The following is a 26,041-nucleotide window of genomic DNA, read 5'->3' as shown; positions in this document are numbered from 1 at the left end:
ATTCCTGTTCTTTTGCCATCATCATCATCATCATCATCACCGTCATCAATTATATTTATTGAGTGCTTAATGCATGCAAAGCGCTTTAATGTTGGTATTTGTTAAGTGCTTACTATGTGCAGAGCACTGTTCTAAGCGCTGGGGGAGATACAGGGTAATCAGGTTGTCCCACGTGAGGCTCCCAGTCTTCATCCCCATTTTACAGATGAGGTAACTGAGGCACAGAGAAGTGAAGTGACTTGCCCACAGTCACACAGCTGACAAGTAGCAGAGCCGGGATTCGAACCCATGACCTGTGACTCCCAAGCCCACTGAGCCACGCTGCTTTACTAAGTGCTTGAGAGAGCACAGTAAAACAGAGCTGGTAGAAATGTTCCCTGTTCCCAACAAGCTAATACAGTCTAGAGGGGGATTTGGACATTAATATAAGTTATTTGTAATAATCTATACTTATCCATATGGGCAAGGAACCTGTTTGCTAATTCAGTTGTATTATACTCTCCCAAGCACTCAGTACAGTGCTCTGCACATAGTACTTGGTAAATATTATTGATTGGTTGATCGATAAAGACATAAATGTTGTGGGGCTGAGAGCGGGGCAAATATCAAATGCCCAAATATCACAATTCCAAAAACATAGATGACCTAGCAAGGAGAGGGAGCCAGGGAAAGGAGGATGTAATTGAGAAAGGCATATTGGAAGAGCTTAATAAGGCTTTGAAGGTGGGGAGAGCGGTGTTCTGGCATACACTGAGGGGGAAGGAGTTCCAGGCCAATAGATACTGGGCTCTATCTGGTATTGGCACTGTCCCCTTCCCAAACATCGTGTATCTACCATTACCCCAATTCTTAGTCATAATCGTGATATTTGTTATAATAATAATGGTGGTATTTGTTTACTATGTGCCAAGCACTATTCTAAGCACTGGGGTAGATTCAGGGTAATCAGATTATCCCACGTGGGGCTCACAGTTTTAATAATGTTGGTATTTGTTAAGCACTTACTATGTGCCGAGCACTGTTCTAAGCGCCAGGGTAGACACAGGGGATTCAGGTTGTCCCACGTGGGGCTCACAGTCTTAATCCCCATTTTACAGATGAGGTAACTGAGGCACCGAGAAGTTAAGTGACTTGCCCAAAGTCACACAGCTGACAAGTGACCGAGCCTGGATTCGAACCCATGACCTCTGACTCCGAAGCCCGTGCTCTTTCCACTGAGTCACGCTGCTTCTCAATCCCCATTTTACAGATGCCCCACTTGGGACAACCTCATTACCTTGGTATCTACCCCAGTGCTTAGAACAGTGCTTAACACATAGAAAGTGCTTAACAAATACTATCATTATTATTATTATTATATTACTCTCCCAAGCACTTACTAGAGTGCTTTGGACACAGTAAGCTCTCAAAACATACCATTGATTGATTTTTGATTGATTGGATATATCAAATCAGACTCAGGACCTAATCAGTGGTCCCTGACTTGACCAAACATCTTTCTCCAGAACTCCAGTGAATCAGTCAATGCTATTTATTGATCCTCATTTGCATGCATAACAAAAAGTTCTAAGTACTTAGAAGAATACTTCAGAAGTAAAACACAGGTACCCTGCCTTCAAAGAGTATACAATCTAATGGGGCAACCCAGAATGAAATCATCCCCACTGAGTGGGAGCAGGTAGAAGACCTAGGTTGTGACATTATTTATTGGTTGCCTATTCTATGCAGAGAATTTTGCTAAGACCTGGAAGAGAATGGACTTAGTAGATACAATCCTATCCCCTAGGAGCTTACAATCTAGAGGGGGAGACCAGCACAAAATTATTACAGACTGGAAAATGATCATGGAAAGATAAACTCTTAAATAACAGAGGAAGCAAGTCTAGATAGTAAGGAAGTGATACAGGTGGTTGTGAATGCATAAATACAGAGAAAGTAGCATAAAAGTAAAAATCCATCCCTTCCTCAGCTCAATCTGCCATGCTGTCCTCCAACCCAGTTAGTACTGCCATCAGCCAGGCATCTGACTCCTGTTCTTTCTCTTCTTCCTTTCATCGCCGCACTAGCATCTCTGCCATATGGAGGTGGTGGTTCCTGCTGAGGTTTTTCTCTTTGGATTTTTATAACCATAACCAGATTATTTCAGAGCTATATAAAAGCACAGATGAAAGGCATAGAAGACATGAGGCCAGCCACCAGAAGTGGTCACTTCAAGTTGGCCGCCTTGCCATTCACTATGTGGCCTATGACAGGGGTAAAATAAGCAGGGCAGGTATTAGGAAATGAGCCAAGCCTTGGGTGGAAAATCCTGAAATGTGTGGTCTTTCTGTTCTCCTCAGGGAAATTCAGCCTCTTTGCCATCCCGGCGATTCTGAGGAGACCCAAAGGAACTGTACCCCTTAATCAATCAATAAATCAATCAATCATACTCATTGATCTCTTACTTTGAGCAGAGCACTGTACTAGTGTGAGCCCCACGCGGGACAACCTAATTACCTTGTATCTACCCAGCGCTTAGAACAGTGCTTGGCACATAGTAAGCACTTAACAAATACCAAAATTATTATACTAAGTACTTGGGATAGTACAATATAATGGAATTGGTAGAAACATTCTCTCTCACAATGAGCTTACAGTCTAGAGTGGGAGACAGAGAAGCAGCGTGGCTCAGTGGAAAGAGCCCTGGGTTGGGAGTCAGAGGTCATGGGTTCGAATCCCTTCTCCGCCACTTGTCAGCTGTGTGACCATGGGCAAGTCACTTAACTTCTCTGTGCCTCAGTGACCTCACCTGTAAAATGGGGAATAACTTTGAGCCTCACGTGAGACAACCTGATTGCCCTGCATCTCCCCCAGCACTTAGAACCGTGCTCTGCACATAGTAAGCTTTTAACAAACACCAACATTATCAACATTATTATTATATAAATAAATGAATTATGGATGTGTACTTAAGTATTGTGGGCTGAGGGAGGGGTGAATAAAGGGTGAAAATCCAAGTGCAAGGTGATGCAGAAGGGAGTGAGAGAAGAGGAAATGAGAGCATAGTTGGGGAAGGCCTGTTGGAGGAGATGTGCTTTTCATAACATTTTGAAGGTGAGGACAGTTATCATCTGTCGGATATGCAGAGTGAGGGTGTTTCAGGCCAGAGTCAGGATGTGGGTGTGAGATAAGCAGCGAGATAGACAAGACTGAGGTATAGTGAATAGGTTGGCATTAGAGGAGCAAAGTGAGCTGGACTGTAGTAGGAACTCAGGGAGGTAAGGTAGGAGAGGCCAAGGTGATTGAGCACTTTAGGCCAAAAACTTTAGATTTTCTTTTTGTTGCGAAGGTAGATGGGCAATCATGTGACATTCTTGAAGAGTGGGGAAACATGGACTGAACAGTTTTGTAGGAAAATGATCCGGCAAGCAGAGTGAATTGTCGCCTGGAAGGGGGAGAGACCGAAGGCAGGGCGGTCAGCAAGGAGGCTGATGTAGTTTCAAGGAGGGATAGGATAAATGCTTGGATTAAGGAGGCAGCAGTTTGGATGGAGAAAAAAGGACTTTTAAGCCTTAAACACTTTGAAACCCCACCCTCAGCCCCACAGCAATTTGTACATATCCTTTCTTTCATGTTTGTACTTTGCAAGCATAGTAATTAGTCATCAGATTCAATCTGATTGATTCAGGGACCTTCAAAATTACTCAAATCATGCCAGAGTGCTGGAAGCATAATCCTAATACCTGCTTCCAGATCTCTTGTTGTGTCCTCAAGCTTGTATTGTATAGGTCAAGGGAGAGGGCCTTATTACAAAAAAGGTCAGGCTGGGCACCTTTTATTCTGACAGGACTGGCCTTATCACAGGGAAATAGCCTTAGGATCTTGATAAACTTCTCAGGCCAGACAAACTTGTTTAGTCGCTGCCAGAGCCCCAGTTTGCCGAGGGTGACAAATTCCTCCGTCAGATCTACAAATAGAGTAAAGAAATCTCGCCGTTGCTCACTGCACTTCAGCAGCAGACTGCAGTATCCGTTATACTCTCCCAAACCTAGTGTAGTGCTCTGGACTCAGAAGGCTCTCAATATATGTAACCGATCGATAGATTGATTGATCGCACTTGTCTTGGACTGCTAGCCTCACGTGGAATGTGAACTGGGCCTATCTTGATGTAGGCTCCCAAAGGGGAGGGTTCACATCTATCAACTAAACTCTACTGTACAAAGTAAATTACTCAATAAATGCTACTGACTGATCATCTGGTAGTCAGCTCATCTGTAAAATGGGGATTAAAAGTGTGAGCCCCACATGGAACAACCTGATTATCCTGTATCTATCCCAGCACTTAGAACAGTGCTTGGCTCATAGTAAGCACTCAACAAATACCAACATTAATATTATTATCTATATCAGTGCTTAGTAGTCAGCCGGTCAGTTGTATTTATTGAGCGCTTACTGGGTGCAGAGCACTGTACTAAGCACTTAGGAGAGTTCAATACAATAGACACACTCTCTGCCTATAATCAGCTTACAGTCTAGAGGGGGACACAGACATCAATATAAATAAATGAATTTACAGATTTATAGAGAAGGGCTGTGGGTGTAGCGGTGGATGAATAAAGGGAGCGAGTCGGGGTGATGCAGAAGGGGCTGGGAGAAGAGGAAAGGAGGGAGTGACTGGCACATAGTAAGTGCTTAACGAAAACCAATTATTGTAGTTCAAACAATGACCAATCAATCAATGAGCACTTAGTGGGTGCAGAGCACCGTACTCAATGTTTGGGAGAGCATAATACAATAGAGTTGGTGGAAATAATCCCTTCTCCCAAGTAGTTTACAATCTAGTGCGAGGGGGTGTTGACAGATTGATTGATAGCCCATTGCTTATGATAATAATAATGACGGCACTTGTTAAGCACTTTCTATGTGCCAAGCACTGTTCTAAGTGCTGGGCTAGATACCAGTTGAGCAGGTTGGACACATGTCCCTGTCCCACATGGGGTTCACATTTTATAGAACCCCATTTTACAGATGAGGTAACTGAAGCCCAGAAAAGTGAAATAATAATAATAATCAACACAGTATTTAAGTGCTTACTATGTGCCAGGCACTGTACCAAGCACTGGGGTGGATCCAAGCAAATCGGGTTGGACACAGGCCCTACCCACATAGGGCTCACAGTCTTATGGTGACTTGTCCTAGGTCACCCAGCTGACACATGGGAGTCCTTCTGACTCCCAGGCCCATGCTCTATCCACTAAGCCACACAGTCACTTGACACTCAACAAAACCTCCCAAAGCCACGTGAGCTCCTTACCTGCTGTTAGATCGAAACCCAAGGAGCAGCCGCAATGTGTTGTGAGGGGCTCACACATTTCAGCCCAACGGGGTTGCCCATGTATCTCGGCCTTAACCGGGGACCAGGGCCCACTGCGGGTTTCAGAACCAAATGATTCGACGAGGTCTCGCTCCACTTACCAGCGTCTGGTTTCTTGTTTCCTGTCTGCTCTGGGCAGGCTCATTTTCTACTGCCCCAACGCCCAGTGCCACTAATTAGAGCTGATCTCAGGGGACGCCCGGCCAGCAGAGATGCTAGATATGCCTGGAGATGATAGAGGAGGCAGCAGGCAACAGCTTGGGGATGCTACGTTCTCTAGGAAACCAACCTGAGGGAATCGGATAGCAGAGCTGAGGATAAAATATTTATTCAAAAACATGATCTCACCTGAGTTTAGAATTGCCACTTGAAAAAGAAGGTTAAAGGCTAACCTATCAACTGGGGAAAGTTATTTTGACAAATGTGTTGTGTGAGGTTCTCTTCTGATCATTCCTTGGCCCCCAGCTCCCAGTTGTTTTACAAATTGGTCAAGTGTTTAGTACAGTGCCCTACACACGGTAAGCTCTCAGCAGATATGACGGATTGATTGAAGTTAATCATTTGTTGTTTAAGATTGTTGAAAGATTGATTGATTGCCTCTTCCCTTGGATTCCGTGTTAGGTTTCCCAATTACCCTCTAAGGAAGGATGTCTCGATTTCACAGATTAGGAGACTGATATCCAGTTGGCAGATAGCTTTCCTGAGCCTCAAATGGAGCCAGACAGAAAACAGTCATTGTACAAATCGAGGCAGTCAGGGTACCTCCTATATGCAAGGCCCTGGGGTCACTCAAATATATAGTAATAATTATTATTATTATTATGGTATTTGTTGAGCGCTTACTATGTGCCAGGTACTGTTTTAATCACTGGGATAGATACAAGGTAATCAAGTTGGACACAGTGCCTGCCCCACAAGGGGCTTCATAGTCTTAATCCCCATTTTACAGATGAGGGCCACTGAAGCCTGTAGAAGTGAAGTGACTTGCCCAAGGTCAAACAGCAGATAAGTGGCAGAGCCAGGATTAGAACCCAGGACCTTATGACTCCCAGGCCAAGCTGCTTCCCTACATAAAGAGAGACAGAGTCCCTGTCCCTCGCAGAGCTCAAGAGATTCATGGCATCCTGCACTTTTTATGATATATGTTAAATGCTTACTGTGGGCCAGGTAGCAGCGTGGCTCAATGGAAAGAGCACAGGCTTGGGAGTCAGAGGTCATGGGTTCAAATCCCAGCTCTGCCACTTGTCAGCTGGGTGACTGTGGGCAAGTCACTTCACTTCTCTGTGCCTCAGTTACCTCAACTGTAAAATGGGGATTAAGACTGTGAGCCTCTTGTGGGACAACCTGATTACCCTGTATCTACCCAGCGCTTCGAACAGTGCTCTGCACATAGTAAGCGCTTAACAAATACCATCATTATTATTATTATTATTACTAAACACTGAGGTAGATACAAGGTCATCAGGTTGGACACAGCCCATGTCCCACATAGGTCTTACGGTATTAATTCCCATTTCACAGATGAGGTAGCTGAGGCACAGAGAAGTGAAGTAGACTCCCCAAGGTCTCACAGTCAGTCAATCATATTTATTGAGTGCTTACTGCATGCAGAGCCCCGTACTAAGCGCTTGGGGGAGTACAGTATAACCGACACTCTCCCTACTCATCCAGCAGTCAAGTAGCAGAGCCAGGATTAGAACCCAGCTCCTCTGGCTCCCAGGCCTGTGTTCTATCCATTCATTCATTGATTCAGTTGTATTTATTGAGCGTTTACTGCATGCAAAGCACTGTATTAAAGGTTTAGGAGAGTACAATATAGCAATAAACAAACACGTTCCCTGCCCACAACAGCTTACATTAGGACATGCTGCACTGCTGGGAGAAGCTGGTCTGAGAGGCAGCAGCAGACCTAAAACCTTGGATTTCAGGACACTCTGAGTTTGCACACAGTAAGCACTTTATAAATATGATAGCTTGATTGATTAACTGATCAATTAGTCCCCATCTACTCACTTCCAGCCAGGGAATGGAGCTTCTCGTTCACTTTGCACCGCAGCACTGGGGAAGGTTGGTGGCCGCAGCCAAAGATTTCTGGACATTCTCAAAATTGGACATTCTCTGTCATGCTGGAGAAGGGGCTGCTGGAAGCCCGGATGTGTGGAGCTGGGTGATCTCGCTCTGGGCTGGCGGGCCTCCAGCTCCAGTTTTGACAGATTAATCAATCAGTGGCATTATTGAGTATTTACTGTACTAAGTGCTTGGTAGAGTACAATGCAATAGAGTTATATAGCACAATTCAAGAGAGTTATTAGTCACGATCGCTGTCAACAAGAATATCGAAGTCTAGAAGGGGGGACAGACATTAAAATAAATTATAGATAGGAGAAATGACAGTGTAAGAATATGTCCATAAGTGCAGTGGGCCTGAGGGGATGGGAATATCAAGGCATAAAGGGTACAGATCTCAGAATGGCGCATAATGAGGAAGGGATGGAGGAGAGGGGAAATGAGGACTTGGACAAGGATGGCGTCTTGGAGGAGCTGAGATTTTTAGGAGGGTTTTGGGGAGAGTGGTGGTCTGTAGGATAGGAAGGGGGAGGGAGTTCCAGGCCAGAGGGAGGACATGGATGAGGGGACAAACCAGCCCACCTCTCTTCTACCAAGTCCTGGCTTCAGTCAAGTGGAAGAGGGGAGGTCCTGGTCCTGTCCAGTGGCTCAGGCATCTTCAGGCCGTCATCACTTGTTCAGACTGATCATTGTTCTCAGAGGAATGTTTTCAAAACTCTATTGCATGAAACTGATACCTTGTGAATTTTTCAGTTCGGAACAATACCAAGGTCCAGGCCTGTCTTTGGAAGATATGCGGAGGAGTTTTCAGTGCCCACCTGTTGACAAAAATGGTAAGTGTACCAGAATGCAACTCAGGCAAAAAGGAGGGAAATAGACAACAGGCCATCTCTGTGGGGGCTGCAGAGCTGGGGAAACCAGCCTGTTGAGAGCCCCCTTAACGATTTTAAACCGGTGGAAACTGATTACAGCAGCCTTTCCAGGAACTGAGAGGTCTGCAGCTAAGTGTTGAGAGTGCCCAGTGGGAGAACTGATAAATCAATGAGTCAATCAATCAAAGGTATTTAGTGAGTGCTTACTGTTTGCAGAGCAAGCGCTTGGGAGAGGACAACACAACAGAGATGACAAGGTCCCTGACTAAACACTCATTTTTTTCAATTTGCCCTCCCTTCTACCTCCTCATCTATGCACGTGGCACTGTAGCCCTTAAGCACTTTGGTTATTTTCATTTTGTGGGAATCAGTGCCCACCTACTGACAAAACTAGCAAGGGTCCCTAGAATTCAACTCTAGTAAAAGGAGGAAAACAGTTATCTCCTAAGGGCCCTGTCCTGCCCCTGTCTTTCCCATCACTGTAGACAATACCATTAACCTCCCAACCTCACAAGCCCACTTATGTACACATCCATCTGTAATTCATTTTAATGTCTGTCTCCTTCTATGGATGGAAAAGATCCATCCATATCTGAGTGAGTGGAGATCATGCCTACCAACTCTATTTTATTTTACTTATTTTAAGGTCTGTCTCCTCTTTTAGATTGAAAGCAGGGATCATGTCTAACAACTCATTTGTATTTGACTTTCTCAATTTCTCAGAACAGTGTTCGGCACATGATAAACACTCCATAAATACCATTGATTGGTTGATTGATTGATAGATGTGGTTCCTGCCTTAAAAGAGATTATAAACTAGTGGTGAATCTAGATGATTTTAGTATGACTTTCTTATCACTGTCAGAGCTTGCATCTCTGGAGGCTACACCCTAGTTCCCTGTCTCCTCAGTATGACATAGTGATTGTCCTTTAGGGAACTGAAAATTCCACTCCAGCTAGGTGACTTGAAGTGGGTTAGCATATGTTTGTTTGTTTGTTTTATGGTGCTTTGTTAAATGCTTTCTATGTGTCAAAAACACTGTTCTAGGAACTGGGGTAAGTATAAATCAATTATTAATAATAATAATAATGGTATTTGTTAAGCACTTACTATGTGCAAAGCACTGTTCTAAGCGCTGGGGGATACAAGGTGATCAGGTTGTCCCATGTGGGGCTCACAGTTTTAGTCCCCATTTTACAGATGAGGGAACTGAGGCACAACGAAGTGAAGTGACTTGCCCGAAGTCACACAGCTGGCAGGATCCGGGATTAGAACTCATGACCTCTGACTCCCATGCCCGGACTTTTTCCACTGAGCCAGGTCAGACACAGTCCCAGTGCTGCATGGAGCTCACAGTATTAAATAGTAAATGAGTATTTCTCATAAGTCGTTTAAACAAAAGTCAGCTCCACTATCATGGAACCCAAGGATATAGGGTTGCTGACTTGATTTCCAAAAAAAATGATAATAACCTGTAATCCCTATTATCACTTTGGGCTTTGATGCTTTCCATGTTGGAACACAGTTTCTTGTTCTTTACTTGTGCTCCCAGAAAGTTTAGATCATCTCTGCTTAGAGAAACATTTCTGCATCCATGACCCCACAAAGACTTTCTAGGCTTTGACTTTATGAATGGAGACCCCTACATCTTCTCCCTCCCTTTTCATCTGCTTGGGAAACGGGAAAATGTTGTAGGTGAACCAGACCAGTTTGATTTGGGCAGGTGGTCCTTTCCTAGAGACGGAGACTGAGGGCAGGTGGTCCTCTCTACCTGATGAAGCTTTTGATGATGAAGCTCAGGGAAGCAGTGTTTTCTGGTGGAAAGAGCACAGGCTTTGGCATCAGAGGAACTGGATTCTAATCCTGACTCTGCCACTTACTTGCTGATTTTGAGTAAGTCACTTAACTTCTCTGTGCCTCAGTTCCCTGAATGGCAAAACGGGGAACTTTTCTTCCTCCTACTTTGACTGTGAGCCCCACGTGGGTCCTGATTATCTTGTATCTACCCCGATGGGTAGTACAGTGCTTGACACATAGTAAGTGCTTAACAAATACCAAATTATTATTATTATTATTATGGTGCAGAACTAAATCCTTAGTTCTGGCAATATGGATTCCTTTTCTGGTCCTTATACATCCAAAACAGAACTCCTTATCTTCCTATCCAAGCCCTGTCCTGCCCCTGTCTTTCCCATCACTGTAGACAATACCATTAACCTCCCAACCTCACAAGCCCATAATCTTGGTGTTGTCTTTTACTCAACTCTCTCATACAAAACGCATATTGAATCTGTGATAAAATCCTGTTGGTTTCACCTGTACAACATCACTAAAATCTATCTTTTCCTTCCCATCCAAACTGCTGCCACATTGAACCGAGCACACTCCCGCTCTGGACTGTAAGCTCCATGTGGGCAGCGAATGTATCTATTAACTCTATTGTCTTGTACTCTCCCAAGGGCTTTGTAAAGTGTTCTGCACACAGTAAGTGCTCAATAAATACTGATGGATTGACTGATTAATTGCCAAGCACTGATGGATTGACTGATTAATTGCCAAGCACTATAGTAGCTACAAGATAATCAGGCCAGACACCATCCCTGGCCCACATGGAACTCCCAGTCTAACTAGGAGAGAGAACAGGTATTGAATCCCTATTTTACAAATGAGGAAACTGAAGCATAGCAAAGTTTAAGTGACTTACCCAAGGAGACACTGCAGATAGCACTCACCTCCTCTAGGAGTCCTTCCCAGACTGAGCCCTCCCTTTCCCTCTGCCCTTCTTCCCCTCCCCATTCCCCCTACTCCCTTCCTCTACTCTTCCTCCTCCCCTTCTCACAGTATTTGTGCATATTTGCATGTATTATTTATTACTCTATTTATTGATGATGTGTATATATATATGATTTTCATTTATCTTGATGGTATTGATGCCTGACTACTTGTTTTGTTTCATTGTCCATCTCCCCCGTTTAAATTGTGAGCCCGTTGTTAGGCAGGGATTGTCTCTGTTGCCAAATTGTACATTCCAAGTGTTTGGTATAATACTCTCCACATAGTAAGCGCTCAATAAATACGACTGAATGAACGAAAGGTAGGCAGCCCAGGCCTGTGCTCTTTCTACTAGCTCAGGCAGTCAGTCGGTCTATCATATTTATTGAGTGTTTACTATGTGTAAGGCACTGTGATAAGCACTTGGGAGCATACAATGTAACAAAATAACTGATATTCCCTGCCCTCAGCCTAGAGCTTACAGTCTAGAAAGGGAGGCATTAATATAAATAAATAAAACTGCAGATAGAGGTAAGATACAGATAAGTGCTATGGGACTGGGAGGGGGGATGAATAAAAGGAGCAAGTAAGGGTGACACAAAAGGGAGTGGTAGAAGAGGAAAGGAGGGCTTTGTCAGGGAAAGCCTCTTGGAGGAGATGTGCCTTCAGTAAAGTCTTGAAATTGGAGAGACTGTCTAGTAAAAGTCAAGTTGCTTCTTACCTCCTCCTGCTGCACACTGCATCTCCTGCTCCTCACACCCTCCTGCAGCCTTGTGCTGTGATGGCCATAATAAATATAATCATAGTATTTGTTAAGTCCTTACTTAGGCACTGTACCAAGCGCTGGGGTAGATACAAGAAAATCAGGTTGGACACAGTCCCTGTCCCACATGGGGCTCACAGTCTCAATCCCCAATTGACAGATGAGGTAACTGAGGCACAGAGAGATAAAGTGACTCGCCTAAGGTCACAGAGCGGGCAATTGGCAGAACCGGGACTAGAACCCATGACCTTCCGACTCCCAGGCCGTGGTCTATCCACTATGCCATGCTGTTTCTCCAATGTCCAAAGGCTTCCTCCCCCATGGTCTGCTGGTCCCTGTTGCTCTTTCCCCTAAATCTGTCCACCTCCTAAGTTCTTCGGTCAGCCAGATCCTGAGCCTCAAGAGCTGAGCGGACACACGGTAGGGGCAAGAAGGATGACACAGCCGGTAATTCCTTCATTATTGTGTCCTGATAGCCTTCATGTCAGAATAAAGGGCCAGCACTACCCCCAAGTCCTCTGTCTCCAAGCTGCAGGTCGGAGCCTGAGGTGAGGTGTTGTCAACAGAGGCGATGGGAGCATGTTGTCCTTCCTGTCTACTTTATGTGCTGCTTAAGGGATTTTGACAGAGATCCTATTATGAAAATAAATATTCCCTTCCAACTGCCCATTTCTGGATGCCTTGATGAAAATTTAGATGGCTGGGTTGGATGGGGAAATTCAACGCTCCGTGAAAGGGCAGCAAAGCAGCCGTAACTGCTGACATACAGTCCAGCTCTTATAGAGGCAATGCTAGGGATTTACTCTTTGGATTGGAAATGCAGTCACTGGAAAACAACAGTTCTCTGGACCATAGGTTGCCAAAAGCAATTAAAACCTGATCCTTAGGGGCAGGGCACCAGTGAGTAGCCAAAGAACATCATTGAGTCTAATAGAAAAAACTAATTTTGCCGGTGGTAATAGTAGTAGTGGTCTGCTATGTGACCTTGGGCAAATCACTTCACTTCTCTGGACCTTAGTTATCTCATCTGTAAAACTGGGATTAAGACTGTGAGCTCCATGTGGGACAGAGACCGTGTCCAACCTGATTACCTTGAATCTACCCCAGTGCTTAGAACAATGCTTGGCACACAGTAGGTACTTAAAAATACCATTATTAATAGCCTTAGAAGGCATATTAGGAGTAGTATCTATCGAATATCCATTTATGTGAGGCACTGTATTCACCCTCTGGGAAGCACAGAATAATCAATCGATCAATCATATTTATTGAGCACTATCAATTAATGGTATTTACTGGCCACTTACTATATGTGGAGCACTGTATTAGGACTTGGGAGATTATAATTAATAGAGCTCAGATGACCCCTGCCCGCAAGGAACTTGCAGTCTAGAGGGAACTTCATTCATTCATTCAACCCTATTTATTATGTACTTACTTTGTGCAGAGCATGGTAATAAGTAATTATAACAATAATAATTATGGCATTTGTTAAGCGCTTAACTATGTGCCAGGCACTGTACTAAGCGCTGGTGTGGATACAAGCAGATCGGGTTGGACACAGTGTTTGGGAAAGTACAATGATAAAGTGTGACATTCCCTGCCCACAGTGAACTAGCAGTCAAGAATTTGCCAAGCAATACTCTCCACCCACAAGGAATTTACAGTCTAATGGGAGTAGACAGAGGTCTTGGGCATAGTTTACCTTGGGCAACTCACCTAACCTTTTTGGGCCTTAGTTGCTTCATATTAATATCTGTCCTCCCTCACTGGACTGTAAACTCATTATGGGCAGGGAACATATCTTCTAATAATGTTGTATTGTACTCTCCCAGGAGCCTAGTATAAAAATCCGCACATAGTAAGCACTCAATAGCTGCTATTGATTGACTGACCTGCAAAATGTGGATAATAATCCCAGCCTACCAGATTGTTTCTATGTGCTGCCGAATTGTAATAATAATAATAATAATGTTGGTATTTGTTAAGCGTTTACTATGGGCACTGTTCTAAGCGCTGGGGTAGATACAGGGTCATCAGGTTGTCCCAGGTGAGGCTCACTGTTAATCCCCATTTTACAGATGAGCCAACAGGTACAGAGAAGTTAAGTGACTTGCCCACAGTCACACTGCTGAGAGTGGCAGAGCCGGGATTCGAAACCATGACCTCTGACTCCCAAGCCCGGGCTCTTTCCACTGAGCCACGCTGCTTACTTTCCAAGCTCTTAGTACAGTGCTTTGTAGACAGTAAGTGCTCAATAAATATGATTGAATGAACCTCACTGGAAAGTCGTGAGGGCAAAAATGTGATATGTAATGTTTCAGGCCTTTGGAAACTAAAAAGGGCTCAACGTGGTTAAAGCGTGAGGTCCCTATTGCCTTCTGTAGCAGAAAATCTCGGCAAGTAAACACCCCACAGTATGACCCAATTAACAAATGGAGGATTTGTGTTCCTCTGGCATCTGGCTGTGAGTTCTCTGCCATGAGTAGTAACATTGAAAAAACTTCATTTTTGCTTCTGCACTGTTCTCCAACAGCTGTTACCGGATCCTCATATACAGGGAGCAGAAAGATGTCTGCAAAGCAACTACTTATCTCAGAAAATACATCCTCCTCTTAACCACACCTGGTAGTGGCCGGAAAGGGAAAAGCGGTGTTTCTGGATCGTGAGAAACTTGGGACTAAAAGTTGAACTTCTCCTTTGCTTTTGCAGGCTATGTGTCTGATCCCCTGAGTACCATGCGTTTTCATTCCTTCAGTAGCAGTGGCAGCTTTGAAGACAGCAGCTGACAGTGAGGCACATCCACCTGAGGAGAGCTTCCCCCACAAGTGACAGCAACCATCCTAACCATGTCAGACTTGCTTCCAATTAGACTAGGTTGGCCCGGAAGATCTTTAAATTGGCTTGTTTACTTACCCATTCCGTTCCTTTACTGCTATAAATCAAGATTTCATTTGGAGCCCAAAAGCTCCATGCAAAAGCTCTTAAGTGAGAATCGGTTTGAGGGATAGTTTTAATTTCGAAAACCCAGTTATTAGATTCATTACTGGAGATTGTGGTTCGACAGACTTTTCAGGAAGAAGGTAGCATTCTGCCAGGCTGCACCGCGCTCTCTCTCTCAGACTGAATTATATAGACATTTGGGTCTGAGAGTTATATGTTTTGTTTCTGGAGATATTGCTCGATATTTTTTTTCCTAGCATTATATGATTTCAGCTTTGGGGTTCAGAGATTAAATCTCTTTTGCTAGAATTCAGATTACGTACATGTACTCCATTTCATTGACAAACTTCTGTCGATGCATGTTATTATTAGACATGTAAGAATAAAAACAAGGTTGGTTCATAAGCCACACAAAGCCATTTTTTGTCTGTATTTCATCCTCCTGCTGAGCACTGGGGGAGGTGAAGTTGTTGGGCGGGGGGAGGGCTAGTGAGGGAAGGGAAATGTCTACATGGGCTGGCTCCTACCACCTCCTTGCCTGTCAACAAACGAACACTCTTGGACCAGTCTGGGACGATTTCAGAGGCTGTGTTCTGCCTCATTTCCAGAAAGACTGCTTCTGTATATCCTCCGTATAAACACCCAAGAGCGAATCTTCCCCTCTAAAGGGAGTGGATCCCTCACCTGAGCTTTCTGGCACTCTGCACGTAGTAAACGCTCGAGAAATATCATTGCTTGATGGATCGATAATGCCATTTCCAGCTTCTTGAATTTAGTCCAACTATATGGGCCCAAGCTGCCCCTCCCCTTCCTGGAGATGGATAACCAGATCCCTAGAAGAAAAGTGACTATGCTAGTGAAATTCTCAGCCCTCCCAAACCAAGCTCAGAGGCTTTGGAAAGGAGGAGGGTTATCTATCCTCTGGAAGAGTGGAGAAAGTGAGACTGGCTCTGCCACTCTTTCACTGTTTGACCTCGGACAAATTAGCACTAACCTTCCTCCCACTGGATTATGGAAAACCATACTGACACAGAAGGGCTTACAAAGTTTAAGTGCTTGGGTGTTGTTGGAGTTGTATCTCCTCTCTCCTCCCTTCCCTTTCACTTTTCCCTTTCCTCTAACCCCCAAACACAAGTTCTGCTCCCACACTCTTCAGCACAAGCAAGGTGTCAGAAAGGGGCAGCATTCTCCCAAAACTAGCATTTTCTGAGCCTTTCTTTTCCATCCTCAGAGCTCGTCTCTAAACTGTAAACTCATTTCTGATAAGAATAATAACAATTATGGTACTTGTTAAGTGCTTACTATGTGCCAAGCACTGTTCTAAACTCTGGGGTAATCAAGTTAATCAGGTTGGACACGGTCCCTGTCCTGCATGGGGCTCACAGTCTTAAATCCCATTTTACAGATGAGGTAACTGAGGCCCAGGGAAGTGAAGTGACTTACCCAAGGTCGTTATGGGCAGGTAATGTGTCTGTTTATCGTTGTATTGTTCTTTCTCAAGCACTTAGTATAGATATCTGCACCCAGTAAGCGCTCGATAAATACGATTGACTGAATGGCCTTGAGGAAGCTAAGGCTCAGGAGCTCAAAAAGCGTTTTCCCAAAGCATTGAGAATTCATTCAATTATATTTATTGAGCACTTACTGTGTACAGAGCACTGCACTAAGCACTCAGAAAGTACAAGTCAACCACAAATAGAGACAGTCCCTGCCCACAACGGGCTCACAGAGTCCGCTTCAATCTTGGAATCTGAGCCAGGCAGTTGGACAGACATACAACTGAGGCAAAAAAAGGAAAAGGAGGCGTGTCAGGTCAAAGAGCATCCCTCCCCTTCCCTTCTCTGCCACTTCTGCCTCTTTCCACATCCCTAGGGCAAGAGCATTATTGAGGATTAAAATGTGCTCCAGTTTAATGCATTAGGTAATTCCGCAGATAGAGAGTTTATGAGTTGAAATGAATACCTAACGAGGTGGGGAAAATCACTGAACAATTTTAATACAAAAAGATTTACAGTATGTTTGAGGCATAATGTGTGCTGCATCAAGATCCTGCAGGGATTTTGAGCATCTGCAGGGGTTCTGAATGAAACGAGACTGGTATCCGGGTAGGGCATGGTTTGGTTCTAGAGAAAACCATTTTCACGGGTCTTTATTTTATGGTTTTATTATGGACGCTTCAGCCCCCTCTCTTTTGTTTCATCTCATTACCTGCCTCCTTTCTCAATCCTACATTTCTTCATATGTTGCTCCTTCTCTGGCTCTTGTCTCATCAAGTGTCCATAAATAATGAAACTAATGTGTCTTGATGCCTCCGTGTGGGAAGCTTTTCTCAGATGCCAACCTGTGGCACACTCACGCCTGCCTCACTCCAACACCTTTAATAAGGCACCTAGATCAGCCTGATGCTTTCCCCTCCACCAAGTTTTTTTTTTTTTCCCTGCTGAAAACTGTCTCACTAATTGCCTCTTCATCTGCCGATAAAAATGAACTTTTATGATCATGTTTTTGCATGCTTAGCACATTAAACTCTTCTTTTTTCCTCTCATGCAACATGAGTCCTCACTTCGAAGATGTTCAATTAGCTATAATTGTGAGCCAAATTAGAGCGGCACCACAAGAGACGTATTCCAATGAGTGAGTATTTAGGTGAAATTATTTCCATTGCTGGCATTTTCCTCCGAGAGACACAAAAGTAAGGGGATGGTCGGGGCTAGTGGAAGGAGAGGGGGTTGATTTTTTCCAGGCTACTAAAATGCAAGCCTTTTTTCCTGGTCCAGAAATCAATCAATCGTATTTATTGAGCACTAAGTGTGTGCGAGCACTAAACTAAGCACTGGGAAGAGTGCAATATAAAGCATGTGATTCCCATCTTCTAGTGGAGCAAACATAACATGGGAGTTTAGGTTTTAGTCCCGTAAACCTGCACTGTGACCTGGGGTAAGTCACAGGACCTCACTGTGACTTGAATCTCTTCTATGCGATGGGGAAAAGACATCTGATTTTCTTCTTAGATGACTCAATCATATTTATTGAGTGCTTACTGTGTGCAGAACACTGTACTAAGCGCTTGGGAGAGTAGAGTATAGCAATAAACAGACACGATCCTTGCCCGCAATGAACTTACAGTCTAGAGAGGAGCAGCATATGAGATTGTGACAGATCTGATTATCTTGTGTCTACCCCATTGCTCAGCACACGGTAAGTTCTACATAAATAAAATTCATTGCTATTCATTTAGAGAAAAGTAACGAGGGGCCAAAGGCAAAGAAAAGTGAGAAGAGACTGCAGAGATTCCTCATTCCACTTCAGTAAGTTACCACCAAAAGGACAGATACAAGAAGGAAATAATAATCATAACAATAATAAGGATGGTATTTGTTAAGCGCTTACTAGGTGCCAAGCACTGTTCTAAGTGCTGGGGTAGATACAAGGTAATCAGGTTGTCCTATGTGGGGCTCAAAGTCTTAATCCCCATTTTCCAGATGAGGTAATTGAGGCACAGACAAGTTAAGTGACTTGCCTATAGTCACACAGCAGACAAGTGGCGGAACTAGAATTAGAACCCACAACTTCCGACTTCCAAGCCTGTGTCTTGCCATTAAGCCACACTGCTTCTCAGTAGAATTTCTCCTTTCTAATTGAATAGAGATCAACCAAACAATAGTATTTACTGGGCACTTATGGTGTGGAGAACACCATACCAAGCACATCTTTGTGGTATTTGCTAAGCATTTACTATGTGTCAAGTACTGGGGGAGATACAAGTCTATCAGGTTGGACACAGTCCCTGTCACTGGGTCACAGTCTAAATTGGAAGGAGGTGGATTTAATGCTCATTTTCCAGATGAGGTAAGTGAGACACAGAGAAGTGAAGTGGCTTGTCTCAGTTCCCACAGCAGACAAGTGATGGAACTGAGACTAGAATCCAGGTCTTTCTGATGACCAGGGCCATGCTTTTTCCACTGGGCCATTCTACTTCTCACTTGGGACAGCTCAATACATTAGAGTTGTGAGACATGAGGAGCTTCAAATCTAGTGGGAGAGATAACTCAAGTAATAGTAGTAGAAACAGTAATTATATTAATAGTAGTTCTAGTAATAGTAATATTTACCGATTCCCCACTGGGTGACATGCACTGTACTAAATGATTAGGAAGTACAAAGCAAGCAATTGATATGTTCCCTTCCCATAAGGAGTTTACAATCTAATGTGGGAGATAGGAGAACAATATGAAAATATTTACAACTAGAGTAATCAAGGTAAGTAATTGAATGTTTAATTGAATAAGATATGTACAAATGTGCTCAGGTTGGGTGTAAATAAATAATAATAATGTTAGTATTTGTTAAGTGCTTACTATGTGCCGAGCACTGTTCTAAGCGCTGGGGTAGATACAGGGTCAGCAGGTTGTCCCACGTGAGGCTCACAATCTTCATCCCCATTTTACAGATGAGGTAACTGAGGCACAGAGAAGTTAAGTGACTTGCCCACAGTCACACAGCTGACAAGTGGCAGAGCCGGGATTCAAACCCATGACCTCTGACTCCCAAGCCTGTGCTCTTTCCACTGAGCCACGGTGCAAACTCAAATTAAGATTCATCAAATAAACAGCATGACCTACTGGAAAAAGTACGGACCTGGGAGTCGGAAGGGCCTGGTTTCTAGTCCCGGATCTGCCACTTGTCCGCTGTGTGACCTTAGGCAAGTCACTCAACTTCTCTGTGCCTCAGTTACTTCATCTGGAAAATGGGGATTAAGACTGTGAGCCCCAGGTGGAGAGGGACTGTGTCCAACCTGATTATCTTGTATCTACCCCAGTGATTTAGAACAAAGCCTGGCACATAGTAAGCGCTTAACAAATACCACACACACATACATTTTCATCAGTCTACCAGTCACTGTCTTCTCTTTGTGCCTCATTCATTCTGTCGTATTTATTGAGCACTTACTATGTGCAGCGCACTGCACTAAGTGCTTGGAATGTACAATTTGGCAACAGATAGAAACAATCCCTGCCCAACAACAGCCTCACAGTCTAACAGTAGTTGAAAGGGGGAAGGATATATAAGGTTGTTGTCATCACGCTTCGGCACAATGCAGAGGAGTGAAGGGGGCTGGGATCACAGAAAGGAAGAGACTAGTTCTTGTCGGGGAAACAGAATGGTCTAATTTGTTAAGGTATTTGTTAAGTGCTTACTAAATCCCAGGCACTGCACTAAGCTCTGTGGTAGATACAAGTCAATCAGGCTGCATACAGTCTGTGTCCCACCTAGGGCTCATAATCTTATTCCCCATCTTATAGATGGGGTAACTGAGGCACAAAGTTAAGCAACTTGCCTAAGATCACAAAGCAGACGTGGTGAAGCAGGATTAGAACCCAGGTCCTACAGACTCCCAAGTCCATGCTCTATCCACTAGGCCATGCTGTTTCTCAGGAGGCTTAATGGAAATAGCAGAGGCTTGGGAGTCAGAGGACTTGGATTCCAGCCCCAGCCCCACTACTTACCTTCTGTGTGACCTTGAGCAAGTCATTTAATTTCTCTGTGTCTAGGTTTCCTGTAAAACAATGATTTAATACCTCTTGTCCTTACTACTTAGACCCTGTCTCACATGAGGGTCACGGTTTGTGTCTGACCTGATTATCTCATATCTACCTCAGCATTTAGAACCATGTTTGGCATAGAGTATGTGCTTAAGAAATACTACAGTTGTCACTGTAATTAGAAGCAGTAAGCAAACTGAATATTTTTCTGTTCAAACCCTCTTCGATATTAAAAGTAAAAAGGTTAAAAGTGGTGGGATAAGAGATTTATGGGTTCTTGTTGGTGTGAAAGCTCTTTTTGGACAGGAAATATATTACTTTGTTTTGTATTTTCGAAGTGTTCAGTACAGTGCCTCACTCTCAGTGGGTACTCAATAAACATTATTTCTTCTTTTAAAATAAGGTTTATGGGTCTAAGGATGCAGCAGTACTAAATCAATGTTGTCGATCATGATAAATCAACATTTTTAGCTGTAATTTAGCCAAGTGCCTTGTGCACGTTAGGTTACCCAATTAATATCCGTTGGCTGGCTGCCAGTGGTGAATTCTGGGAAATTGAATTAGTAGTTATAGCAATGAAGATTTAAAGCGATTGGGAATTCATGAAAGTCAACTCCAGCGTCCGTGTTAGCTTAAGGAAGGAGACAAGGGCTCAAAGCATGAAGAACTAAGGAACACATGGATAAGCAATCAAGAAACAGGGCCTAATACCCCTTAATGATGAAAAGAGACCTCTCTTGGGGATATTAGAAGAGAAAAGAAGACAAAACTACTGGAGTATAAATGCAAAAAGACTGAGAATGCTGCTAAAGAGATCCTTAGCGGAAAATAATGAGTCAAAGATTTTAGAAGAGTGACACTCCTCTCTTCCCCAGTGATACTATAGCACCAAGGGAGAAAACTGAGTTAGCCACAAATGCAGATGAAAAATGTCTTTCTCATCTTTGACAAGAAAGGGTTAGAGGTACCGACTTCTGAGAAGAATTCAAAGTCACATGAAAGTCAAAATGGACGCTCCATTTTGAAGGATAGTAGAAACTAGGAGTACAGGTTCAGAGATTGAATTTATTGTTATATAATGAAAGAAAAAGCAAAAGGAAATCCAAATGTGGCTTTCCAGGGGGTTAATTTAAAGGAGGTACAGCAAGTTTAGCTATGGGAAAGTGCAAGTTCATGTCTCTTTTGTGTGGCCTCCCTTTACATGTAAACTGGTTTCACAAAGAAATAATTTCCTCTAGTCTGTGAGCTCCTCGTGGGCAGGTAACTTGTCTACCAGCTCGGTTATCCTGTAGTCTCCCAAATGCTAAGTATGTGCTAAGTGCTCAAAAAATACAATTGGTTGATTCCACTGGGATTTTGAACAAGAATAAGGTAGAATATCACCTTGAGGGAAAGGAGGCAGTGGAGGAAAACAGAGGCCCTTTATTCACTAACTGAATAACTGCTTCTTGACTGACTGGCTATCTGGAACCTAGAATCCATTTTGAACAAAAGAAGAGGATTCATGAATTCTACTTCCCTTCACCAAACATGTCTTTAAAAGCCCTCAAATGCATAACTTCAAGGATTCTCTTGAAGTTATTTGCTGATAGATAAATTGAGGAAAATTAATATTTTTCCATCTGGAAGACAGGTAGTGGGACAATCTCAAGGCTCAGAGAGCATTGATTACTATTTCTTAGGCAAAGGGAAAAAGAAATAATTGATTGACAGGAGCAAAAGAGTGGTCCCTGATAAGAAGGAACCAGAAGGAGGCGAGTACATCAGTTCCACTCCATTTCCATACCCAGGAGAAGTCAAAAACCATCGCCAATCTACTATTCACCATTTCTTTATATCCCATTCCTTCCAGGGTTGCACTGCCTTCAATGATTTAAGCACACAGATCAGAGAATTCTTCTTGAACAATTATCTGACATGATCCACCTTGAGGATGAGCTTTTTTTGAAACTCACAGTACTCTGAAAGGACAGCAGCCTCAGTACCTGGACCACTGGGCCCAAACATGAGGCAGAAACAACCTTCTTTCTGTTCTCATACTTACATGACCTTTATAAACTTTATAAGCTTAGATTCAGTACTTAGAACAGTGCTCCAGTGCTTAGAACAGTGCTCCAGTGCTTAGAAAAATTTCTTAAGTGCGTAATAAAAACAAATTATTATTATTATAAATAAAATGATCCAGAAATTGCCTCTTCCTCTAAGCTATGGATACAAGGAAGCAGGCTGCTAATTAAACTAGACTTGACAAATTAAATTCTGCCACCAGGATCCAGGATGTGTTTCTCAATGTATGCTTCCTTAGCACCCCCAGCTTTTTTTTCTAATGGTATTTGTTAAGCATTTACTATGTGCCAGGCACTGTCCTATGTACTAGGGATGATATAAGTTAATCAGGTTGGAAATAGTCCCTGTCCCACATAGGGATAGAGAACACATCCCTATGTGGGAGAAGGTGGGGGAGAGAAGAGTCCCTGAATCCCCATTTTACAGTTGAGGAAACTGAGGTACAGAAAAGTTAAGTGACTTGTCCAAAGTCCCACAGCAGACAGGTGGCAAAGCTGGACTTGGAAACCCAGATCCTCTGACTCCTAGGCTGATGCTCCTTTCCGCTAGGCCACACTGCTTCCCCAAAAAGAATGATTTGTCACTGGGTGGGAAAGGGATAAAGATGCAATCTGCTATGGCAAATTTGAACAGTTTTACTTAACATATGAATATTGTTACACAGCTCTCCACCATCAGTTATCCATATTTCCCCTTAGAGTAAATGTCTGTTCTTTGTTTCATTCTACAGGGAATCACTTCCCAGAATAGGCAAGGTAACTCTAGAAAGAAAATGGACTATTTTATTTTTTAAATGACAGAATGTTTAAGTGTGGTGGAAAGCAAGCAAGATATTTGTTTGTTATTCTGCAAAGTCAACATGTCTGCAAGATTGCTGTGGATCCAGTCACACACTAAAAATCTTCAGTATTTTGAATCCCAAGTTAGTGTGTCCTTTGGACAGTTCAACTGGTCAATACACACAAGCAAACATATCTTTGCCAGTAATTAAAATAATTGCTAGCAGAAGGAAAGCGGGCCTTCATTAATTGGTCTCTGCAGAAGAAACATTAGACCCTAGAGGAAACATGCTTTAATAGAAGTTATTAATACAAATGGAAATTCTACAATACAAAAAGTACTGAGTGGAGAAAACCACTAACGTTGCTTGCTGAAGCTGAATTAGCTTGTTTCTTATCTAAGTCTACCTCTTTAGCTTGTTAATTCATTTAAAGTATCAATAAAGGATGAGAGACACTGTAAGGCCCTTCTCATTTTTTGAGCTTTCCTGTCAGTGGTAGCCATGACTTGTTAGAAATGAAAACACAAGTCTTCCTACAAGTCACATGACCAAATAACTGAGATCTCTAACACAGCATTTCATCCCAATCTGTTTCCTATCTCCACCTGATGCATTTTTAATAGATGTTTAATTCCAGTGTAAGAAACGATGGTAGAAACTGAAAGCAGAGGTTTACTACAGTAGTTTAAATGGTGATATCAGGAGTATTTTAAATTCAGTTTTTGTAGTAGCTGGAGTTCCAACTAACATTTTTATAGTCAATCTTTATTTTACTACAGAAAATGTATACCTAGGTATTATATGAATTCATTTTTCAGACAAGAATGATCTCTAGCCAATTATTTCCACATTTTAATAGATTTTACTCTTTTCAGGATATGAAATATTTTACATGCTGAAAGTGATATACTGATTTCTGTCTAGACTTTACTCAAAACTTTTAAAAGAAACTGGGAGAAGCAAAAATGAAATATCACTTAAAATACATGAAGGAGTAACATGACAGGCGTCGGCAGAATGTAATCTGAATTTGTCTTTCCCCAAACATCACTTAGATCTGCTCACAGATTTGTTCAGGTTGGAATCCTATTTTGTGATATGGTTAGGTGTGACACTATGCTATTGAAGTATGGGAAAGCAGAATGGGTTATCATTCCCAAACGAGTTAGTTGGCTTGATTCATTCAGAATGTATATGGACCCTTGGATAGGAAGCTAATGGAAAAACTGGACAATTTTTGTTACCACCTTGACATTTCCAGTAAGTGCTAGAACACAATGAGAATGACATATTTACCTTAAGGGACGTCCATTCACTACCAACCAAAATATTTATTACTTACCCAGCATTGGAAATGTGCATTATCTCTTGTAAATTGCAGGCTCTAACAGTGGGTTTCTACAATGGATTTTCTGTTGCTTAAAATAAAGCTAAATGCATTTAATGTTTTCTGGCAGAAAATGTAATCGTTACTGAATACAGGACCCACTACGTACTGCCCTCATTTTTCAAATGCTCCAAAAAAAAAAAGCACAGTACATTTGCTGACAAATGTTTTTTCTATTTTTAAAAAATGCTGGACAAACACATTAAAACCACACAGATTCATCATCAACTGGGTGATTTTCCATGCTTTTCTATGAATTGTATTCTCCTTAATTGATCTCAGGGCTTAGTTACAAATGATAAGATTCAACATTTTTAAAAATACACAGTATATCAGGTGCTGCATAGATCATATACTGGACATAATATCCTGGTTCAGTCAAAGTTAAAATATAAGTCATTACCTATCCTTTCAAATGCCTAGGCAGAGAAGCAAAACGTACTTACTGTAAAGGGAGAGTTTTTTTTAAGTTTTCTTTATTTTGTTTTAATGAAGAAGGATTAAACTGGGGACATCTATGAAAAATTCAAACAGCTGTTATTTCCTCTCTTCCTGCAACTCTTGCTACCAGCCCCTAGCTAGATGACAGGGAATTTTTGAAATGGCTCACTTTGGTGGTATAAAAGACAGCTGGGAAATCTTCCACCCAGCCAACTGCTGCTTCTTCCATCTTTAAAGCCAATAAGAGGTATTTCATTCAATAGGTGAAAAGTGCTTTTTCCAAACCAGTCCCTTTCCAAGGGCAATATCACCTGCCACTGTGAGTGTGAGTTCATTAGCTAGTACATTGATGTAAGATGTATTCACAGAACTCTGTCACAACTGGAAACGATGCGGCATGACCAGACTGCTGGGAGAAGCAGTGGCAGTCAAACCAGACATATAGAGTTTAGCTGGCATGCGGCAATCAGTCGGTGGAGTTCTCTTTGAGCAAGGGTGACAGGGAGAACTCAGGGTGAAGAGTCAGATGTGGAGGGCATAGGGTTCCGCAAATAGCGGCTCTAATCACAAACTGGATGACGGTTATCAGGTATAATCAGCCCAGGAGCGAACAATGTTTCTGTCCACCTGATTTTTTCATCCCTGATCCTCGACACCATAGAGGTAGCTTCTTTTGCCAACACGAAGGGTGGGGTTATACCCTCTGAATCGTACACTCAAGCCCTCCAGAAGATCTTAACTCAGCTAATTCAAGGAACATTTTTCCCCTTAAAATCCCTTGGGACTTTTTTTGCAGTTTTTCGTTCCCTCAACTCTGATCACCGTATCCATTTGCTAAATACATGTCCTGTAGCAGGGTGTGCCTTTCACATGGGCGGGCTAGCCGTTACCTCTAAGAGGGTTGTAGAGGCCACCCGTTTTTAATAATAATAAGGGCATTTCAGTAGACTCTATGGACTAAACCCTTGTGGTTTCAAACTCAGCTGCGGCTCTATACAGTCCCTTTTCAACGCGAGAAGTTTCATTCGTAGCAGATTCAGTCAAAACCCCA

The 26,041-nt window shown here is 42.8% G+C and overlaps 1 protein-coding gene across 3 annotated transcripts in view; it reads left to right on the top strand.

The window, feature by feature from the left end:
* The window catches only part of LOC103170225 (serine/threonine-protein kinase TNNI3K), a 340,681-nt gene extending 325,491 nt beyond the window's left edge, over positions 1–15,190 (top strand). For all 3 annotated transcript variants that reach the window (XM_029062873.2, XM_029062872.2, XM_029062871.2), the window contains 2 exons: positions 8,174–8,253; positions 14,541–15,190. In XM_029062873.2, coding sequence (XP_028918706.1) covers positions 8,174–8,253; positions 14,541–14,617 — 157 coding nt within the window. In that variant the 3' untranslated portion in view covers positions 14,618–15,190. The remainder of the gene's footprint in view (positions 1–8,173; positions 8,254–14,540) is intronic.
* The last annotated feature ends 10,851 nt before the right edge of the window (positions 15,191–26,041 follow it).

This window comes from Ornithorhynchus anatinus, chromosome 4, assembly GCF_004115215.2.
Source record: "Ornithorhynchus anatinus isolate Pmale09 chromosome 4, mOrnAna1.pri.v4, whole genome shotgun sequence".
In the NCBI taxonomy this organism is placed as follows: domain Eukaryota; kingdom Metazoa; phylum Chordata; class Mammalia; order Monotremata; family Ornithorhynchidae; genus Ornithorhynchus; species Ornithorhynchus anatinus.
This window is presented reverse-complemented; position numbering and strand designations above follow the sequence as displayed.